The 23,606-nt window shown below is 27.6% G+C and overlaps 2 protein-coding genes across 3 annotated transcripts in view; one reads left to right on the forward strand and one right to left on the reverse strand.

The window, feature by feature from the left end:
• Positions 1–206: 206 nt before the first annotated feature.
• LOC136078448 (uncharacterized) lies at positions 207–536 on the reverse strand. Its single transcript, XM_065794221.1, has one exon. The coding sequence runs from the start codon at positions 534–536 to the stop codon at positions 207–209; it is 330 nt and encodes a 109-aa protein (XP_065650293.1).
• An 11,743-nt stretch (positions 537–12,279) lies between these two features.
• The window catches only part of LOC105848440 (vesicle transport protein SFT2A), a 39,185-nt gene continuing 27,858 nt past the window's right edge, over positions 12,280–23,606 (forward strand). The window contains exons 1-3 of one of the 2 annotated variants that reach the window (XM_065792276.1): positions 12,280–12,352; positions 13,994–14,098; positions 21,755–21,831. In XM_065792276.1, the coding sequence (XP_065648348.1) occupies positions 12,290–12,352; positions 13,994–14,098; positions 21,755–21,831 (245 nt within the window). In that variant the 5' untranslated portion in view covers positions 12,280–12,289. The remainder of the gene's footprint in view (positions 12,353–13,993; positions 14,099–21,754; positions 21,832–23,606) is intronic. The other variant, XM_065792277.1, reaches the window with a different exon arrangement.

The following is a 23,606-nucleotide window of genomic DNA, read 5'->3' on the forward strand; positions in this document are numbered from 1 at the left end:
ATTGAGTTAGCATTTTTTCTTCAGCAGATCTTCTAACGTAAACTCTTCGCTTATTTCCGAAAACTTCAAATTTTGACTCATCGGTCCAAAGTACTTGTTTCCATTCATCCATCCTCCAATTTTTGTGGAGCTGTGCCTAACCAAATCTCTTCTGTTGATTAACTTTTTGTAGATATGGTTTTCGGATAGCAACACGACCATGCAAATTAGCTTTTTGCAATCTTCCTTTGATTGACAGAAACTTTTTTTTTTTGATCACTGTTGAAAATAGCTGTTATTTGTGGAGCAGTTAACATTCGATTACGCTTACTGATGATTTTTATACGCCGGTCATCAGTTTTTGTTGTTATGCGAGAAGGACCAGGACGATTTCTATCTTCCAAACTTCCAGATTCTCGATATCGACGAATCGTATAGCTAACTGTTGATTTACTCAGATTTAATATTTCAGCTATTTTTCTAACTGTATAGCCTTCTTGAAGCAAAGTGAGTATTGCTGTCCTTTTTTCAACACTTATTGGCTTACCTTTAGGCATATTTTTTTCAATATTTTGAATTTACACTAAAAAAATAATTTTTAATTTTACCTTTGAACTTCTGCACTTAAAATTTTTAAAACACTAATACAAAATACACAAAATATCTGCAAAAACACAGTAAACAATAAAAATACTTGTTAAATGACAAACTTAAAAGATTTGAGTTGATAATGTAAAATACAGGTTCATACGTGACCTTTAACATGTTTCTGCGTTCTCTGTTTATTTATTTAAAATAATAAGACTTTTACTTGTGAGTACAATTTATGTTATTTTAAATGTTAGTTATTTTAATATATTTACATTAAAATAACTTAATTTAGAATTTTTTTGATACAAATTTTATTTAACTTGATTTATTTTTATATAAACATAAATTTTACTAATATAAGTAAATAATTTTATAACGTAATTACATTTTAATATTGTTCTTTTGAAAAAATATTTTTTGTCCTAACTTCTGTGAGCGGCAGTGTACATATATATATATATATATATATATATATATATATATATATATATATATATATATATATATATATATAAATACGCAATTGATCATAACCCTGAGTTTACTATGAGATTTACAACAAAAAGCTGACAAAAAATTTATTGAAGTACTATCTTAATAAATTAAGCAAATATTAAGTAAAATTTTAAACAGAAATAAAGTAGTTTTATGCCATTAATGTTTTAAAAAGATGTGGCTATGAAAATAGCCTTTTATTGTCAATATATATGTCGATTTCCTTCACTTGCTTTCTTTATTTCGCATCGCAATGAACAAGTTTTACAGATTTTCTTTCTCATTTTATGTTTTTCAATAATATCTTTGGCATAAGAAAATGAACGAACTCTTACAAATAATGTAATTAAGTGCTCTAGCAAATTCTTACTAACTTCAGTTGATTCTGGATCAATGCAAACGTGTTTATAAAGGGATAAAACAATATGATTTGTCGACATGGACTCGATTAGAACTTCAGGATCTAGTTTTGAAAAAACTTGTGTTGTTTTTTTACGAAAAATATTCTCGCATGTCAGAAAAAGATCTTGAATTATATTGTTTACTTTCCACATGAATTATATTGTTTACTTTCCCCCTCTATCTCTAATATTTACAAGTGTCTGAGCATCATCTTCCATAACCCTGCAGCGCAGTAAAATTGAAACACACTGTTGGCTATACTTACATACATTTTTACTACTTTTAAATTTAGTATACACTCTCTGAAAAATATATCCAATAAGATATTGAAAACTCTTTCTCTCTATATCAGTTATTTCCTGAGTGGTATTTACAGATTCAATAGTATTTGGTTTTATATCAGAAAGATTGTTTAATAAAAGAGAAGACATTTCAGTGAGTAGTGTATTACTCAAAGCTAGATCGCTGAAGTGTGAAGCTAGTAGATTTTCGCTCAACAATCTATAATAATCTTGATAAAATAAATCACTATTGCCTTTAAATTGTTCTATTATTGGTTTTAACTTTTGCCAAAGATTTTCAGCATCATATAATGAATAACTAAATTTCTCGCATGAGAACTGTTTTCTTATATCAAATGGCAGACACATGTCCATTTGCAATAAACTTGCACATTATTCAACTATGCTTTTCAGCTTCAGTGGTGACAATGTATTAGAAGAGTTCTCCGTATTATACACTTTGGAAGAATCTATTTCAAAACTCTCTAAAATATGCCTTTAGACCAATTTATTCGCTTTTTTTATTCAGCAAAATACTTTTTGATAGGATGTGTTCTAAATTGTGAAAACTCTTCATTCATTCTAAAATTATCTGCATTGTTGCGAATAAGACAATTGATTGAGGAAGCACAAAAAGCTTGTAATAAAGTCTTTTAAAAATTATAAAGAGAATTATTTTAGAAAATTTAGTCGAAACCCCACAAGTGGTGATATTCTTAGCTTCTTTTCGTTAAGTTTTGACACTTTTATCTCCATGAAGCGGGTATAAAATAAAATAAAAAATTAAACATAAAAAAATGTGTTGGTAAAATTATCTTTTTTGGCTCTCTCTCCCCAATTTAACTATGCGACGAAAAAAGTATTTAGCATCTTTTCAGATACAATTCAAATAAAAAGATTTCGAAAAAATAATATAAATTTGTTAAGAAGAGTCTATAAAAGATCTGTAATTATATAAATGTTGTTAATTAGAACAATTTCGTTAAAACAAGATTGCTCTGCGTCCTTTTTCTTAGCAAAGTTACTAGTACTGTATTAAAATCATTATGTTTTATAATATCAGACTCAATACTTAACCCAGCAAGATTGTTAGCAAGATCCGACTAATGGCGGACGTGAAATATTTTTTGATAAATTGCTTGCTGCAGCTTTTTTCTGCTGATGCAAGTGTTGCTGGTGCTGTAAAGATATCATCAAAAGGATTAACAAGCCTTTATCTGCTTCCTGAAAGATGCAGTTCGTTTGCAGCTCTGAGGTTGATTGCAAGAAATTAATGGGTCATTAAATAAAACGCATTACAACTTGGATGCCATTTTCTATGTTTATCATTTTATTCTCATTGCTTTAGTTACGGTAAGAACCGGTAAGGCAGCGATATGAATCTTCAACATACGATACAGCAGCATATCATTTAAATAGATTCGGTTTGAGTGTCTGTTGATTTAACTTTTTAGGTAGTCGGGCTAAAGCGGTTGACTGAAGGCAATAGGTTAAAACATTTTTAAGGCTTTCACACGCAACGTTGACATTGAAAATCCAAGAAGTTTAAGTTTCACTTATTTTAAATTGCTTAAAAGTCAGCTCAAAACAAGAAACACTTTAATAAGAAATCTCATTGGCTGGCTGCGGATTAAAAACAATTTTATATTGCAAAGCAACATTATTTAACGCATAATTTGATATTGTCGACGTAAAATTTGAAATAATTACTTGGCTTTGGTCAGAGAAAACAATTTTATATTCAAGTTAGTCACCAAAGTTTTAGGGATGAAACAACCCTCAACTATTAAATAGTTCAAAATCAAAAATACTGAAATGCTTTTACCCATAAAAGCTATTGCAAAACAAAAGGTATAAGTTGCCCGGGTGGCTCGATAAAAAGTTATGGAAGGAACACTCGGTGAAGACTCTAGAGGTGAAATTTTCTTTAGGCAAAAGCGTTAAATGACACGGCTCACTCAAAATTATGCTTAACAATTGAAATCAATAAGTAAAATAACTGTTTATACTTTTAGAAGTCTTGAAATTTTCATCCTAGCAAGAAAAATCTTTGCATCAAGAAATGCAATGAATGCTTTTAAAGTGCTAATGAATTTGTTTATTAACACCGTTAGTAAATTTACTATATTTATTGTCACCGTAAAAGATTTAGATGATGCTACAGAAATTTTGCAAGTAATTAATCAGGAAAAGAGTATTAATTTGGAAAAAAAAGATAGCGGAGATAAAATCTTCTTAAAAAAAACTTACAGATGTAATAGCTAAAAATATTTTACCATCAGAGCAAGTTGAGCTCCTGAAAAATTATTTGGTCACCAGTACGCTTCGGAGCTTTTGATGACGTTGCACGGTTCTTCTGAATGGTCTGTCGCAAGAATTAAAAATTTGCCTGCTGTTGTGAAAGCAATTAATAACAGGGTAACTCGCTCGTTAGGAATGAATCCAATAGATTCCATCAAGTAGGATAAAGCAACTTTAGCTCCATCAATACCTTCTGAAAGAGCTATCAGTCCGGAAGAACCCTTATATTTTCTAATGCAAGAGTTAGTAATTTGATTGCGCCAGGTGAGCTTAAATGTTGAAAAAAAGAGCTACTGATCTAATTTTGTTGAATCAAACACATCAACACTATCAAATACATTATATGGTAGTGTTGGATTTTAATGTTCGAACATTGCAACTTTGGTTATTTTTACTGGAAATTTAGTATTTGTAAAGTTTAGCTTTATAAGATGCTGACTGTACTAAGAAGTACAATCAGCACCATCATCAGCATGACTTTTAAATTACAATCAGCGTTGCTTTTAAAATCCACAGTGCATAATGCACTAAGGATAACCCACTCAAAGCATCGACTACCAGTATATTTTACATTTTTTAACAAAATGTTTAGGTATACAAGCAGGGAATTTAATAAAACTCTTTCTATAGACAGGACGACATTTTGCAAACACAGTATTTCATGATATGCAGCGCCTCAGGCACCAGCAGTACCCTTCGTTAACAAATCTGTCAATAATTTTTATAATTTTTGCTTTAGTATTTTTGAGCATTTTTCTTAATATCATTTTTATTAAGGATAGCGACCTATTTGGACCATAAGCATAAGGTTTGTTTCACCGTTTTGTTAGATTTTAAATTGTAAAAATCTTTTAGCAATACATTTTTGTAATTTAGAAGCTGATTTGCTTGTTTTTGAACTTTAAAGGTCGGTGGTTCATCTTTTTTTAAATCTTCAAATCATTACAATGTTCATTATTTTTTTTAAAAATCTGTAAAATCTTTTATTTTATACCACTAAAATCATTTTATCACAGATTCTTCCTCCAAAGGTTTAGAAATTTTGTGACACTCAACAACTTCAGGAAACTCAAACATTTTAAGGTTGTAGTCGTAAAATAAACCTAGGTTTTGCTGTAGACCTCGGTTTATTTTACCACCTATGTGCTCGGCAATTGAGCATCCTCTTAAACATTTTACAGCTGAAATAAATTTGGATATCAAAATTAATTTTTCATGTAGTAGCTTTGCTAGCTCCTCAATTGCTTTATTTGTATCAGTGCCCATGTTTTTCATTACAAGGTATGGCCTCGCTCAGTTTTTTTTTTTTTTTTGAAAATTTATTTTATTTTACTTATTTTATTTAATCTCTAATAAAATGTTTAGGGTAAAATAGTATACTATACCAAAATTAAAAACATGAAAAAGTTTTTTTCTTGTTTTTTGTTTTCGGAATAAGATTTGGCTTGAGAAAGTCATCCAAAGCCAGTTTTACTCCCGGACGGCGTGCTGCAAATAATTTGACACTTATAACTCGATCTGACCATCAGGTACCAGATATAACATGAAAGGAAAAATCAATACGCTTAGGTTGTAAATACTATCTCTTTAGGATAGAACTGAATAAGGTGTATATTGTTTACAATATTCCACCATGGAAAGGGTAACAATTTTTGTTACCCTTTCCATGGTGAAAAGGGTAACAAAAAATAAATGTTATTTGCTCAACATGAGACGAGTCTGTTGTGCAATCTACAGTTGTTACATAGCACTTATCGGAATTTCATTCTTCAAAAAAATGTGGCTTAACAAAATCCAAACATTCTGCAAAAAAATTATTTTGTGAATTGTTTTAAAAGTAATGTATTTGCAGTCTTTTGCTTTTTTTTTTTTTTTGTAACTCAGCTACTTTTGAAACGTGTGTTTGAAGAATAGGGTTCTAGTTAAAATACACTTCTTGTTGAATACACTTCTTATTGAATACACTTCTTGTTGAATACACTTCTTGTTGAATACACTTCTTATTGAATACACTACTTGTTGAATACACTTCCAGTATCTTATAATGACAAGCTAAAAAGACAAAGGAGTTAAATTAAGTATTGATTTTGTTTAATAAAGAAATTAAATGAATACCTTAAATGCTAAAATTAGATACCAATAACAAGGTCTTGACAAACTTTGATTAAGCTACTTTGAATGAGTATAAATTTATTTGCCTGATAAACTAAGGCTGCTTAGATAACTTTTGTTTCTCACCAATGAATCCAAAAGATCATTTAAAAAATCCATTTGTACCATGCCTTTTGCTACATTTGCTGAACTTTACATTTTTTGTGACTCAGGCACTAAATGTTTCTAAATTAAAAAGTAGTATTACCAATATAATTTAAACATATGAGCTAAAATTGATAAAATATTGCAACATAAAAGTATTTTCTTTTAAACGTTTTTTGAACGTTTTTAACGTCTTTAAAAGATGTTTTTTTTAGGTCCTGTACCGACTGGGAAGTGCCATAAAACAATTTTGTAACCTAAAAATTTAAAACTAAAAAAACCCCGCTGCACAGTGAGTCATAAAAAATGGCAAAAAACCCCCCATAAAAAACTATTGCTAGAAAATAATTAATTAAATTATAATGTAACTAAATGCCACTAAAACACAATAATTAATTTTTGTGTGATTAATTTTCAAGATTTTACCAATTATATCCCTTTTCCCGAGACTTATTTAATTTATTTTATTTATCGGAAAACTCGTTTACAAAAATCTCGCTTTAGTGTCACTCTTTTAAGATATAGGTAAAAACAGTTCAAAATTTAATTTGAAGTCATAATTTTAAGAGGTTTGGTAATTTTTATCAACATTTTTGACAATAAATTTTTAATTTTAGATTTTCATTACAGATATTGTGTTTTTTTTGTTGTTGTTTTTTATAATAGTTTAATTGTTTGAACTTTCTCAAGACTTCTGGAACACGAGCGAACTTGGTTGGACATTGATGTAACAGTTGACAAAAAAAACACTGCAACAGGTCCAGGTAGAAAGTGCAAGGACTGGGAAGATTTAGGTGATAGAAGCAGAAGGTTTGAGGTAAGAATAAGTCAATTAAATTCAACCCAGTTTAAAAAATAATTTACACCCTTAAATATTATCTTGTTTAAGGTTGAAAATTGGCTGAACATACTGCTGAAGCATTGGCATCAGCTTCAATAAAATTAAATTTGTAGCACTTTTCATGTTCTCAAGTGCTACAAATTCTGAAAAAGTTAAAAGCACGGACATAAGTTTTCCGATAAAAATGAAAATCGACAATGCCTTGAGCTTAAAAATTCTTTAAAAGTGTGACCTTTCGAATGAAGAGTATCAAATTATAAAAAAATTCATCTATAATACATAATGCAAATATTTATCTTTCACTTCATGAAGTAAAGAATGAGAGGCACAAATGTTATCCTGAGGGTTTAATTCAGACAGAAATATCTGCATCAACTCCTCTAAAGGGTTTGTTTAATCATACTCTGACAAGAATATTAACTTTTACGGAAGACTCTATGATTGCTAAAAATGGGGGAAGATTTAAAGGTCTACTTCACTTTAAAAATGGTTTTGATGGTGCGTTTAGTCAAAGTGTCTATAATCAAAAATATACTGATACAAATATTGACGAGGCCCAAGTTAACAAGCAAAGTCTTTTCCAGACAGCTATTGTTCCACTTAAATTAACCATCATGAGCTAAAATGTATGGTTAAATAAGAAGCCCTCTAGAACACATTACTGTAGACCCCGAAATCTCCAATATCAGAAAGAAACAGAAGAATTGATAAGAAATAAATGTGACATTTTAATAGCAGAAATGAATAAACTAGTCAAATTAGAGGTAAAGTTAGAGCTAGAGGAAAGCAAACCAAATACGACTATCATATTTAAATTTAATCTAGATTTAACCATGTTTGATGGTATTTAATGATGTTTGAAGTGGCTAATGCTCTTACTTACACTTTGTTCTCGGATCTAAGCCCGTGAACTTAATAACCCAGCAACATAATAACCAAACAATGAAAAATTTCTTTTTTATCTTTGTGTCTCTATTCTGCATTGCTGTCTCAGATCTTTTGAATATATTTTATATTTAGGATATAAGTTAGATATATAATACTTTGCCAAATTCCCTGCTGAAAAAGCATTAGTAAAAACTAGAAAAAAGAATATTCAACTGAGATTTAGAGAGGAGCTAAGTCTTATAGTTGATATGCCCAAACAGGTTTTTAGCAACACTAACGATGGGAACACTGCAAGAAGGTCATTTGAAAATGCTGAAACTTTTGCTAATATAACGGGGGTGGCAGTAGATGTAATTATTAGATTGAGGATAATCCTAATATCAGTATGCTACTGTTATGAGTTAAACTCCGAAACTGTTTGCCAGTATTTCTATGAAGCAACAGCTCTTATACTCAAAAACTATTGCTATTATGTGATTCCCCAAACTGTTCATAAACTCTAAGGATATGGAGTGCAGATATCTGACGCATTTGAACTGCCAATTGGTTACTACTCTGAAGAGTTACTAAAGGTTTTGAATTGGGAAATTCGAAAAGCTAGATTGAAAAAAATACTTACCCCTGAAGTTTTATCACTTTTAATGCCGTAATAATGAAATAAATCTTTTTTATTAATACTAGGTTATCTTTTTTTTTTTTTGAAAAAAAAATTAGATAAGATAAATATTTAATTTGTATTTAATATTATAATAATATTTAATGGCATTTTTATTTTTTGAATTCAATTTTTATTTTAATTGATTTTACATAAAAACTTAAAACATAGTAAATTATAAATGTTAAGTTAATATATATTTAGTGCATTCATTTTTCTTAATAGAGATTTTGCATGGGTAAAACGTTCACTAAATTTTATTAAACGTGCTATGTGCTTCTGATGAAGATAAAGAGGTTCAAGTTTGCTTTTGTTGGTACTAGCCCATGCAATATTTGCATAATTAATATGGCTGTGAATAAGAGAGAAATATAATTGAGTTAGAATTTTTTTATTCAAAAAACCTCTTACCTTATATAAAATTTCTATACTTTTTGAAGTTTTGTTGCATAAATTTTCAATGTGAATTTTCCAAGTAAGGTTATCATCAACATAACACCTAAAAAATTTTGTAACATTTACTCTGTTTATTTCAACATTATCAATGAAGAGGGATGGCACTTTTTTAAGAATTAATTTTTTTTAGAAAGTGGATGAAAGAAAATCCAATTAGTTTTTTTAATATTAAGCGATAATTTGTTTGATTTAAACCAATAAGAAATCGTGTTTAATTCTAGATTCATAAGTTGAAACAGTGTAGGGATGTTATTATGTGATAAAAATAGGTTTTTTATCATCGGCAAACATTATTGTCTTTAATCTGAATACTTTAAGAAGATCGTTAACATATATGAGAAAAATAAGAGGTCCGAGAATTGATCTTTGTGGAACACTACAGGTAATCTTTAGCAAATTCATTGGTGATGGAGCGCCAACGGGTACAAATTGTTTGCGATTATTTAAATAACTTTTCAACCATTTAAGAACATTTCCAGTTATTCCGTAATGTTTAAGTTTTTTAAAAAGAATTTCATTGTCTATAGTATCAAAGGGTTTGGACAAGTCAATGAAGATGCCTAAGGTATAATCAGATTTTTCAAACGATTCAGTGATACAACGTGTTAACTGGAGAATTGCATGTTCTGTAGAGTTATTTTTTTTAAATCCATACTGATGGTTATATAACAAATGATTGTCAGTAAGATGTGTGTAAATTCTGTTATACACAATTCTTTCTAGAAATTTCGAAAAAACTGGAAGAGCAGATATAGGGCGATAGTTATAACCATTTGTTAGATCTCCTCCTTTGAATATCAGTGTAACTTTTGCTATTTTAAACTAATCAGGAAAAACTACTTGTCTTATAGAAGATAAAACAATCTTAAAAAGAATGTCTTTAATAACTTCGTTTGATTTTTTGATTGTTTTGCTATTTATATTATTAAAACCACTCGCTTTGTTTGGTTTCAGCATACTAAAAGCAGTTTCAAATTCCTCAAGTGATAATTCAAGATTATTTGTTGCTAAGGACGAGATATCAGCTTTTTTTTTTTTATTTGGAATTTTTTTTGCTAAATTTGGTCCAACTGAGACAAAAAATTTGTTTAGTTTAATTGCTATTTCATGAGAATCATATATGATTTCATCATAAATTTTAATGCCATTTTTTAAAGCGCATGATTTAGATTTAGTGTTACCAGTAATTTCTTTTAGAATTTGCCTTGTGTGTTTGGAACGATTTTCGTTTTGCTTAAGTAAATTAGAATAGTATCTTTTTTTTAATTCTTTCAAAAACTTTCGCATAATTTTTGTAAATGGTTTTTGCTTCAGTTGTCTTAGCTTTTAAATATTTAATGTATAATTTTTGTTTGACTTTTGAAGATTTTCTTAGGCTGTTCGTAATCCATGGCGATTTTGCATTTTTCGGTTTTTAGATTTATATTACGTTTTGGAAAGTTAGCATCATATATTTCATAAAAAGATTTTAAAAATTGGTTATAAGCTAAGTTAACGTCAGATGAAGTGTTAATATTTTTCCAATGAAGCAATGGCAGTTGCTCCCAAAACGATGATAAATTTGCTTCGTTGTAGATGCGTTTAAAAAAGATTTGTTTGCCAATTGGTATTTCATTTGGTTCTAAATTTATAGAGAAAAAAATAGGGAAATGATCGGAGGTGTCCTTTTCAATAATACCCTTTTTTTAGAGATTAAAAATATTGTTTGTTATGATGTTATTAATTAGCGAAACTATTTTTTCGGTGATTCTAGTTGGTTTATCTATTAATGGAAACATTTTATTTTTAAATAAATCGTAATAAAAATTTTTTATGGTGTACTTTATGTGGTATTCAAAACAATTTAAGATGAAATCACTAATTAAAAATTTTTTTTTATTTTTTTGGTCAGTTTTTTTATAATTGTTGTGATTAAATAATTGTTAAAACGTTCAATTACGCCAAAAGGTGGGCGATTGCAATAACTTAAAAATATATATTTATTTATTTTGGTTAAAATTTTGATTGATTAAACGCGAATAAGAGCGTTTTACGCGTCGAAGGCAGGCATAATAATTATTTTTAATAGCAAATTTAAATTTTTTGACCCAAAATAATTATAGTATAGATGCATCACATATTTATATAAATACGATATACGATACGTGATACGATAAATGCACATTTAAATATAACTTTTGCCGTTTTTTCATGTTTTTGACTCACTGTGCGCTGTGCGCGTTACGCGGGTTGACATTGCACTACTTCAATAACTAATTATAAATAAACTAAATAAACTACTTCAATAACTAATGCTTTTTTTTTTTTTTAATTTTAGTTTAATTTTTTCATTTTCGTAGTTTAATTATAATTTATTTATTTATTAAAAAAAAAATAGTTGTGGTTTTTTAACATAAGCAATGTTTAATTTTACTTTTTATGTTTTAAAAAAGGCAAACCTTTTTAATAACCTTAAATTTAAGATCTGAGAGATTCCGGTCAAATGATTCGCTAAATTTTAAATCAATGCATATATCAAACATAACACATTAATTTTAAAAAAATTAGAAAACTTATCTATATTACTATTCGTTTTAAATTTTTTATAATAATTTTTTGTATTTTTTTTAAATAGCTAAATGCACTTTTTTAAACAAACTTCGAAACTGGCCTAAAGAGCCTAATAATTATTATCTTTAGGAATGGTTTATATGGACGTAAAGTCTTCGAACATAAAGTCTTTATATTACAATAGTTAGATGATGTCTGTTATTTAAGTAGTATTGACTTAGATCCTTTAAAAGTAAATAAAAGCATCCAGACTGAATTTGCAGTGCGTTTCACGTTCATTTAAAAACGAATGTATTTATTGTTTATTTTATTTACAAATATAATATTATCATGATATTATTAATAAATAATCATTATGTATGTATTAAAACCATTGTGATAATGGTTTTATTATTGATATTAATAATAATGGTTTTAATATTGATGCATAATATGCATGTATTAATTTGTTAAATGTATTTTTGTAAAGATTGGTTATATAAATGTGTGTATCATAATTTAAAATAATTTTTTAAAGTCTTAATAATAAATTAATAATAAATATATTTGACTAACTATATGTTGAATAAATATATTTCAATTATAGGAAAAGTAATGGATAAAATAAAAAGAACAATTAGTGGAAAGCAAGATGATGAAGCTGGCATTGTTGCAGAGGTTGTAATTGTATTTATTTAATGATTTGATTAAATATATATAGTTAAACATTCCATGTTTTTCCCTAAAAACTTACAATAGTTTGTTACTAGCAAGCATTTAATAATTTAAAAAGTGCGTTTATTAAAATTTTTAAATTTTACTCTGACATATTTTTAAATCTGACATATTTAAATCTTGCAAAAGCCCTGGAATATAAAATTGCATTACACATTTCTGCTTAATACATTATTGTAATCATTATTGGCTGTGAATTTAGTTCAAAGGAAAGATTGCTTATAAACAAAGAAAATTGATATATATTTTAAAATAGCTTTTACATTTTATGGTTGTTTACAAATAATAGAATTACTTATTTCTTAACAAATCTAATCACATTAATGACTATAGTAATGGTAAAAACAAAAAAAAATAACAAAAAAACTATAAGAACAACATGAAAAAACTATAAAAACAACATTAAAAATAACAAAAAGTTAAGCAAAAAGTTACATACAGTTAAAAATTATAAAGGTTACAATGACAAAAGCCATAATTTTAAAAAGTATTATCCATAGTAAAATTTATTATTAATATAATAAATGGACAGTCTATTTCAAACACATGGTTAAACAATTTAAATTCATAAACTATTTTCATACAAATGTTTAAGGAATTCAGTGCGATGCTTGAGCAATTATTTGCTGTTCTGAAAGTCTAATTAAAAATAGTCATTAAGACTGACAGCCTTTGGAAAGATTTGTGTAATGTTGCAGGAAATATTTACAATTTCTTTAGAAACTAAAAAAAGAGGTATTGTCTTTAAAGTAAACTAACAATTTCTTTAAGTGAGAAACAAACAAAAGAGGTATTGTCTTTTAGGTAACCAACAAAGGAGGTATTTTCTTTGGAGGAATTGCATCAGTTTTATACTGCTGTACGGTTGCAACTAAATTTTAAGAGTCAGTCATGTTGATAAGCTGTTTATTTGTATCTTTTTTTTTCTTTCACTGAATCTATATTTATATAAGTCACATTTGAAGGGGTGAAAAACCAAAGAGTACAAGTGACTTTTTTTAAGATGTGAAAAAACTGTTTGAAGTTTAATTGATTAAGTTCTCCTAACATTTATTGGTGTATGAAGTATTTTGTATTGTTTCTTGTGACTCGTGAGATTTTTGTATCTCTTTACTATTAACATTTCAATGTATTAACCTCTCTGGTTTTGCACTTAACTTCATTAGAGTAAAAAAATCATATATAATTGTAGTTGGCTTCTCGCATATATGGTAGTGTTATTATACTCATTATCCATATGTTAGCAAAATTGTAGATAACAATTATTGAGTTTTCAGCTTTATATAGCATGTTATAAAACATTGAAATAATATCAAATATGTAATACACTAATAAAGTTATTTGATCCTCTTAATTTATATCTAATAATAATGGATAAAATATTTCTTGACTCAAAATGTTTTTTAAATCATCAAATAAGATATTTTATTTTTTTGCTATGTATACAAAATCTTTTCAGATAAATTTAAATCAGATTATTTTACAAACCTTTTTTTAGCAAATTGTTTTTAACTTTTTATATTATAATTTATAACTGACGTTGACCCGTTTTACGGGTCACTTACTGCTAGTTTCTATAAATAGACTTCTCCACTAATGCAGATATCTGATGCAACAACACTTAGCTGGTCAACAAGAATAAAGTGTTTCATCGCTTGTTTTTTATTTGGAATTTCCTTCTCAATTCTTGTAAGAATATATATTACTTTATTTTGTTGAACAATTTTTTATATTGATAGTAATAATAATAATAGTTATATGCATGGCCGGCGCAAGTGGGTTTTAATATCAAGGGGAGGGGGAAGGTGGTGCCATTACAATTTTTGCTCACCATAATAAAAAATTCTTTGTTTTTTGAAATTTGCTGACTGCCTAGTCGACATTTGCCGACTGTTTTGTCTAAAAGGGTCAAATTTCCCAACTAAATTCAATGACTAACTGCCCACACCCTCCTTCGCGCCGATCTTAGTTATATATATATATATATGTATATATATATATATATATATATATATATATATATATATATATATATATATATATATATATATATATATATATATATATATATATATATATATATATAAGACTAAATATATATATAACTAAATATATATATAAATATATATATATATATATATATATATATATATATATATATATATATAAACTAAATATATATATAACTAAATATATATAAAAGTATATATATATAGTTCTATGGTTTGTTGCATTTGGGAAGGGCGGAAGGAAAAAAGTGATTCTTACGCCAACACATACGTCACTTTTAATTACTTTTGACTTTCGTCCAACATTTGCCTGTTTCAGAAAGTTAAAACCATTAATTTAATTACAAATTAATAGTTTTTTTTAAAAACCACAAAAACGCAAATTTCATTGACCTGAATGTTTTTAAAACATTCTGAATGTTTTTAACAATATAAACAATGTTTTTATTTTTATTTTTTTTAATAAAATGTTTTTATTTTTAATTTTTTTAATAAAATGTTTTTATTTTTATTTTTTTTACTGTGAATCATGTGCGGAGTGTTGCTACATCGACTATATTATAGCCTGACTCGCTAGGGAGTGCTGCTACATCGACTGACAAATAGCCTGACTTGCAAGGGAGTGCTGTTATATCAACTTACAAATAGCCTGACTTGCAACAGAGTGCTGCTACATCTACTATCTTTTAGCCTCACTCATTTTGAACATCTGTGATTTTTCCATTGTAAATTCATCAACTCATAAACTTCATTAACTTGTAACCTTTTAGGGCAATTATTTTGTTAAATGTAGATGGGAACACACTATAATATACAAGCACAACTTACTCAGATGTATGTGACAATACCCTTCCCCCCCCTCTCTCTCCTTATTAAAAAATTTCAATAAAATCCAAAAACTTATGAATTTTTTTTTTTATTTTGTAAAAATTACCATTGCAATCTTATCTCTTTCTCAATCCCATTTATTTGTAATACTGTCTGTAGTCCATCACTTTGTATTGGGTATGTAATCAATCACTTTGTATCAGGTATGTAATCCATCACTTTGTATCGGGTATGTATAAACCATGAACAAAACGTTATTAAAAGTAAATGCTCATTTTTATTTTCAAATAAGTATCAAATAGATTTTTTAGTATAATTTTATCTTTTAGATATAGTTAGCAATAAGATCAAATATTTTATTTTGTTCACTTAAAAATTGTTTCTTACAAAAAAATAACTTCACAAATAAAAGTGTGTTGAGTTTAAAGACATGCAGCCTCTAAATAATTTTCCTCAAATAAATTGTTTTAGCTTTTCTCTGATGGAGTGATGCATTCAAAGCATTCTTATTTTACAACATACTTATAGCAGCATCAGAATCAGACAATTATTTGAGTCTTATTTTTTACTTTGTTTAGTCACAAAATAAGGAAGCATCTTATTTAGGATATCCTAATTATAAGGTACACCTAATGATTAAAAACAGTTAAAATATATTAAAATAGTTAAATCAAATTAGTAAAATTAAGTTGAATTAATAGAGACCTTATAATGAAAAATACAATAAAAATGCAATTAAATAATGTAACAAATGTTTTAAAAAGATAAAAGAACCGGTAATGTTAAAAGGAACTAGATTGAAATTGTCATTTTTACATGGTTCATTTGTTTATTAATAGTGGGTTTTTCCCACTCTATGTACATGCTTTCTTTGAGTTTAAATATAAATTTGTTGGAGGCCGAATCCAAAATTAAAAAATTAGCATGATTAAAACTATTAAAACAGCTTTCATTTGAATGAATGTGTTTATAAATGTTTGAGTTTTTATCCCTTTTTGTGGTGCTTGATTGTTTGTGTCTTTAAATGGCGAGTAATTTCGCCAATATAATAGGATTTACAGCCTGTGCATTCAAATTTATAGACAACGAATGAATTAAAGTCTGTAGGAAATGGATTTTTTGCAGAAAAAAATTTTGAAATTTTAAATGAAGTAAAAACCAATCTTACAGTGACTAATTTACAATATCTTTTAATGATTGCGTTTAGTCTTAGTTTAGTTAAATTAGATATTTTTCCAATATAAGGAAGCTTAAAATATTGATAATTTTGAAGGTTTTCCAAGCGCAATGAAATGTCGATATTGGTGTTTTTAATATAAGAGCTATGGATTTTCTTAATCAACCAAGAGGGGTACAAGTTGTGTTTGAGAACTTCCTTTTTTTGAGACCAAACAAAGTAATGTATATATATATATATATATATATATATATATATATATATATATATATATATATTATAAAAAATATTAGTATAAAATATAGTAAAAAGTATATATTATACATAAATACAAGAAAGATATGGTTGGTGGTCCTCTCCTTGATCTGGTCTTTATAGTAGATAAGGGCACAAATAAAAGGGGCAGTAACTTTTTAGAGACCTTCATTATGGTTCCAATGAAGGTCTTTAAGTTAATTAAGATATTTAGGTACTAATATCTAAATATCTAAATTAATTTCAAAATGAAAACATTATTTCTTTAAATTCTATTTTATTATAGGTAATCAATGTACCCTTCATAAAGGCCAGTTAGCAGATTAGAGGGGCATTGGTTTCTAGTAACACATTTAACTGTTGATAATTGAAAAATAGGATTATTTAAAAAATGCTGGCATTGACAAGTTTATAATGTTTGCATTTTCAGTTGGGTCTAATGGACTTATATTCTGTTAATCTTAGATCAAAACAAAGTGTTAGATAAATTTATAAGCATCTCAAAATGACTGAAAATTGGACTTTTTAGGCAGGTGGACATTTTGCTTTTAGATATATTTGAGTTCTTAACTGCAACAAGGTGCCTATATTTTGCCCATTTATTGCAGACAATAGTAGCTAATCAGAAAACTTATCTGTAAAGACTTGTGGATGAATAGAATAATGCTACAGTTAGTTTCTTTTTGGCATATTTTAGCAATTTAAAGATTTTTTCCAAAGTTTTTTCTAATTTAACACAAGCTAATAAAAACCATGTTTTTAAAGAGAGAACTATCCTGAAAATAGTTCTAGAAAAAATGAGACTCTTATTGAAAGTAAGAAAAAAGTTATACAGGTCTAAAGTAGTCTGTTTTGACTATTTATAAATCAAGAGGGGCCACTGTGTCATGTTTTTAAGGCTATAGTTTGAGCCATTGTACTTGGAAGTCTGAAATTTCAAGTTTAACCTTTCTACATGATGCACATAACAGTATGTAAAAATCAGGAAAATCAGATATGACCCACAAAGTTTTCTTCAAATTGGTTGAAGTATAATGATTTGACCCAACTACATACAACACAACTACATGGTATTCTTGTAACATAATTTATTAATTTTAGATCTCAAGCAAACTCTCTTTTCCTCCCTTTGACTTCTTTTTTTTTAGGTTTTTCTGTGAATGTAGGGTTGTTTAGATCCGCCATGTTTTTAAGAAAATAAGTTGGTTATGTGACTTAAGATTTATTTTAACATTTTTTTAGCTTTAAGTAACTAGGGCAACTGCATTTTTTACTAAGTAAACGATGGACAACTATGGTTGTTTCAAAATTGCCCTTTTTTTTAAATGACTATTGAACTTTATAACAGTTTTTTCAAATTGAAATAACTTAGTACCAGTTTATCATAAAAATATCTTAAACTTGAAATTTTCAAAAGGTGGACATCTGCAGTTTAATTTATTTTTCTTCATATATATATATATATATATATATATATATATATATATATATATATATATATATATATATATATATATATATATATATACCGGAATTAGGAAAAATGAGGTCCGCAATAATTTGTAAACCTTAATCATGATATCATACCATTGCACATTGCACAGTGGGCTAGAATTCACTCAACAAAACTAGTAACTTGTTATATATAAAAAATTAAAGACCATTTTTGCACTTTTTACTAATTTGAAGATTGCAGTTTCAATGTAATTAACATTAGTTTTGAATACCTAAATGTTTTTATGCAGTTCCAGGGCTATATTTCATAAAACTTCTACATAATCCATATAAAAAAGAACCTAAAACTTCAGACATCCAAAGTATTCGAATATATAAGTGACATTTTAACTGAACAAAGTAATTCAAAATACGCCGTCATTTGAAATCATTTTATTTGAAACAAGTTACATGCAAAATAGCGTTGCAAGAGCTTATTTGGAAGATAATGTTAAATTATTTTCTTTGTTAAATTATGCAAAAAAAAAAAAAAACATTATTGTGAACCTTATAATTCTTTCCTTATTTTTTGTGCAGCTGCAAAAACTTGTGATTAAAAATTTTATGTAATTTGTAAAGGAGTGGGAAGTGTTTATCCACCAATTTTTTAACTTTTTTTTTCTGCTGTAACATAATTCACTTTGGAATTATCATTAATGCTTCCCAAACTGTTATTTATAAGAGAAGCAAGTGTTGCATTTTGTGCAACCAAACTTATTCCAAATTATGATTCAGTTGGAGTTGGAAAAGTAGGACAGCATTACATTTTTTAGATTTTCTAAAAGGCTGGAGATACTCTTAATTTTTGTCATTATTGTAAGTATCTAAACATTTTTTATCCCTCAAAGTTTTCACTAACAAACCTTTTTTTTACAAATGGACTCTTTCAACATTTTTTCTTATTTATCTTTTTGTTTTACAAAATTTGATCTTTGCATGATATATTTTAAACATGCAACACAATCATTTCTAGTTCCATCTACCAATTTTGGTAGATGGAACTAGAGATGAGAGCTGAGAGCAACCATGATAGTACTTTTATAAAAGAGAAAGAGATGTATCCTTATGATAATGATACATCACCTAAGGGTATATACATTAATATATAAATTAGTAGAAAATCGCTTATCCAATTTTTCTCATTCTTTATTGATGAAGCACTGTTTAAATGAAAAAAGTTTGATAAGTGATTTTTTACTAATTTATATATTTATGTATATACCTTTAGTTGATATAGCAGCACTCCTTTCAGTTCTACCATTTAGTCAATAAATGTATGTACTGAAGCCCCTGACAGCAGGCTATATCAGTATGACATCAGACTCTAAACATGCAATAAAAGTTTCTCTCTCTCTCTCTCTCTCTCTCTCTCTCTCTCTCTCTCTATATATATATATATATATATATATATATATATATATATATATATATATATATATATATATATATATATATATATATATATATACACACAAGGATTGTCCCAGAACTGTTTAGCATAACAAAGAAAACAGGAGTTTTGAAAAAATTTATTTTTAATTCTCAATATAGTCCCCTTTTAGCTCGATACACTTTTCCCAGTAATGTTCAATTGCTTCAGTACCTTGTTTATAGTAAGAACCATCGAACTCTGCAAAATAGCCATAAACCCCAGAGTACATCTTTATTTGTAAAAAATCGTTCCCCACCAAGCCATTTTTCAAGTTTGGAAATAGAAAATAATCTGAGGGGGCTAAGTCTGGTGAATAGGGTGCATGAGGAAGCAATTCAAACTTTAATTCATTAATTTTAACCATGGCAATAAGATTATGTGTAAACCGGTGCATTGTCTAGATGAAACAACACTTTCTTCTTTGCCAAATGTAGACATTTTTTCTTGATTTCTTCACTCAAATGCTGCAATAAGTTTGCATAAAATGCGCTGTTGATGGGTTTTCTTTTTTGAAGGTAACCAATGAAAATTATCCCAGACGCATTCCAAAAAACTGACGCTATAACTTTTCTAGCTGATTAAGTTGTTTTTGCCTTCTTCGAAGTCGATTCTCCCCTTTTGGTACATTGTTTCAACTGCTCTTTAGTTTCAGAAGTGAAATGATAAACCCATGTTTTATCCATAGTTGTAAATTGATGCAAAAACTCAGCGTTATTTTTGTGAAACATCACCAAACAATTCATCTAAACATCCTCATGACATTGTTTTTGGTCGAAACGCGGGGTTAAAGTAAACGTGGCACTCATCGTGCGCACAGGTTTTTCATGCCCGAATTTTCAGTTAATATGCGATGTGCAGGACTTATTGATATGCCTGTCGTATCAGCTAGCTTGCGCACTTTCAATCAACAATCGTCCAGTATGATTTTGTGGATTTTCTTAACAATTTCTGACGTAGTGACCTCATTTGGTCAACCACTGCGGGGTTCATCTTGACAGGTCATATGGCTCTTTAAACTCAGGAATTTCACGGTTGCAAATGAGGGAGCAGACTTCCCTAGAGTAGAATCTAGTTCACTTTTGATATCGGTTGGGCTAAGACCTTTTAAATAAAAATATTGAATGACAAAACAATGAACAATTGTCTCCATATTAAAAATTTACTGAAACATTCACTATTATTGGTTGCTAATCTGAAAAGGAAAAAAAAAAAAAAAATTAAATTTCACAGTTAAGCTTTCAAAGGTTAATGCTTTTAGCTATGGTTTTTTTTTTCAAAATTTTTGTGTTTTCATTGTTGGGCTAGGTAGTTCTGCCAACCCCAAACAGTTTAGGTTGGCAGTTAAATCAGCATTTCGGAATGTCGATCCTATTTCTAAAGACTATATATATATATATATATATATATATATATATATATATATATATATATATATATATATATATATATATATATATATATATATATATATATATATATATATATATATATATATATATATATATACATGTTATATATATATATATATATATACATGTTATCATGTTATATGTCTTGGTAATGGCATTAATTTCATATTAGGGCAGATGAGGTTTTATAGCTAGTGGTGAAGAAAACTTACTTAGAAGAAAGTCACTTGATATTAAACTCTCTTCCTTTCCGTCCCTCCCCCCCCCCTCCTCCTCCTCCTCCTCTCCTATTCGTTGTGGATTAAATGATTAAGACTAAATGGAGGACGCAAAACTAGTCATAAACCTCATAAACCTGGAGTGGTACCATTACAATAATACTAGTTATTCCTGATATACAAAACAAGGTAATATTAGGATAGCATCTGGTTGAAAAATTACAACAAAAAACTAACAGCAATGCCACCTGCATCTTTAATAATGCGCAACATTTTATTTGTTGCAGTGATTTTAAAAACTTCACTAATACAAACTTTAATTGAAAAATTCTTTTGCTGTTGTGTTTGAGTGAAATAAATCTTACTATTAAAATAATTACAGCAAAGGTACTTGTAGGTGGTATAAAATAGTTTTATTAACAAAAACTCTAATAATTATTAACTAGTTGCCTAATTGAATGCTACTTTTTTGTAGTTTCAATTATGGGAATAAGTTCGCTGTAAAATTTTCGTTTTATTTAAGGGTGCATTTCTTTTCTTCAAAAGTTTAAAGCTGTTTGGTGTTTTTTATACATTTGGAAACATCGCATCTTTAGCAAGGTAAATGTTAATTTTGCAGTTTTCAGAATCCATTATGTATTTTGTTAAATTTTTATATATTTGTTTAACAATTTTATTATGACACTATAATCAAGTATTTGAACAAGATGATGCTGTAATAGAAATATCAGATAATAACTTTTTGTTTTGTTCAAGATTTATATATAACTGACTTGAGTGCAAAAACCATGAAGTTATTAGGGTAGAAAAGTTATGTAAAAAATAGAAAACAAATTTTGATAGGAACAATATTTAAATGCAACAAGTTTAGCAAAAATGATAGAAGTAAAAAAAAAATTGTAATTCTGAATTTTCAAATTTTAAACAGTTATGTTGCAATTTTACAATTCAAATTAACTCTCTCTCTCTCTCTCTCTCTCTCTCTCTCTCTCTCTCTCTCTCTCTCTCTCTCTTTATATATATATGTGTGTGTGTGTGTGTGTGTGTGTGTGTGTGTGTGTGTGTGTGTGTGTGTGTGTGTGTGTATATTTGTATATATGTATATATATATAATATATATTATATATTTTATATGTATATAATATATTATATATATTTTATATATATATAATATATATATTTTATATATATATAATATATATATTATATACATATATATATATATATATATAATATATTATATATATATAATACTACCAATATATATATATATATATATATATATATATATATATATATATATATATATATATATATATATATATATATATATATATATATATATATATATATATATAGTAATATTATATATATAATATAATACTACTATATACAGTTTTCTTCGTTTAGCCAGCGCTTTCGCGCTCGCCCACACACTTGCAAAAGCTTACATAAGAATGAGTATATATTAATTAATAAAATAATAAATTGTAATAACTTAAAAAAATTTATTTTAATTTGCTTAAATTTATTTAGTGTATATTAGTATACAATTTTTAAAATGTTTTAATTAATTAAGAACAAAATATCCACAGAGCCCCCTAGAGGGAGAGGGAAAAAGAGAAATACATGCACTGAGTGCCAAGGTATTAGAGGTGCCCTAAAAGGAATGACAAAAAAGAAATCATAGCCTTAAAATAAATTTACATAGTGATGTGCAAAGCAAATAACTGGTTTTCATTATATTACAAGATTATTAAAGAATTATAGTTTTAAAATAATTTAGTTTTTTAATAAATTATTTAAGAAACAAGTTATTTAAAACTATATTATAACATCAGGTCTTGTCACAAAGAACCACTGTTGAAGAAATTAGATCTTGCTTTACAATCTTTCAAACTCAAGATATTCAGCTCAGGTTGTTGCTATAAAACTAATTGCAAAATGACCATGTAAAGCTTCTGCTGCTATAAAGCTGTTACTTTACCTTCAACCAAAACATCGACCCATGATTATGAGCAGATGACTTGTCTTGGCAATGAAACAAATTTTTTGCAATGCGAATGATGATAGCAAAATCCCTATGAACCTGGATATGTTCGTCGAACATAAGCTTGAAATTTTCAACATTGAGCTCATTCCATTCATCAAGTTCAATTTAAATTTAAGAAAAACAGTTTTGTTAAGGTTCTCTTTAATCTGGTTAAAAGATCAAGAACAGTGATGGATCCAGGTTTTTTGGTGTTTGAGATAAAGGGGGTTACAAATTTTATATGCTCATAATTTTTGAATGCTGAGAGATGATACTATGAAACTTAAAATTTATCGATGAATATAAGTTTAGTTGAAAATGGTACAAATAAAAATTTATCAAC

Source organism: Hydra vulgaris, chromosome 03 (assembly GCF_038396675.1).
Source record: "Hydra vulgaris chromosome 03, alternate assembly HydraT2T_AEP".
In the NCBI taxonomy this organism is placed as follows: Eukaryota; Metazoa; Cnidaria; class Hydrozoa; order Anthoathecata; family Hydridae; genus Hydra; species Hydra vulgaris.

Coding starts and splice junctions, on each gene's coding strand:
- LOC136078448 (XM_065794221.1), bottom strand. CDS start 536: ATGCCTAAAGGTAAGCCAATAAGTGTTGAAAAAAGGACAGCAATACTC.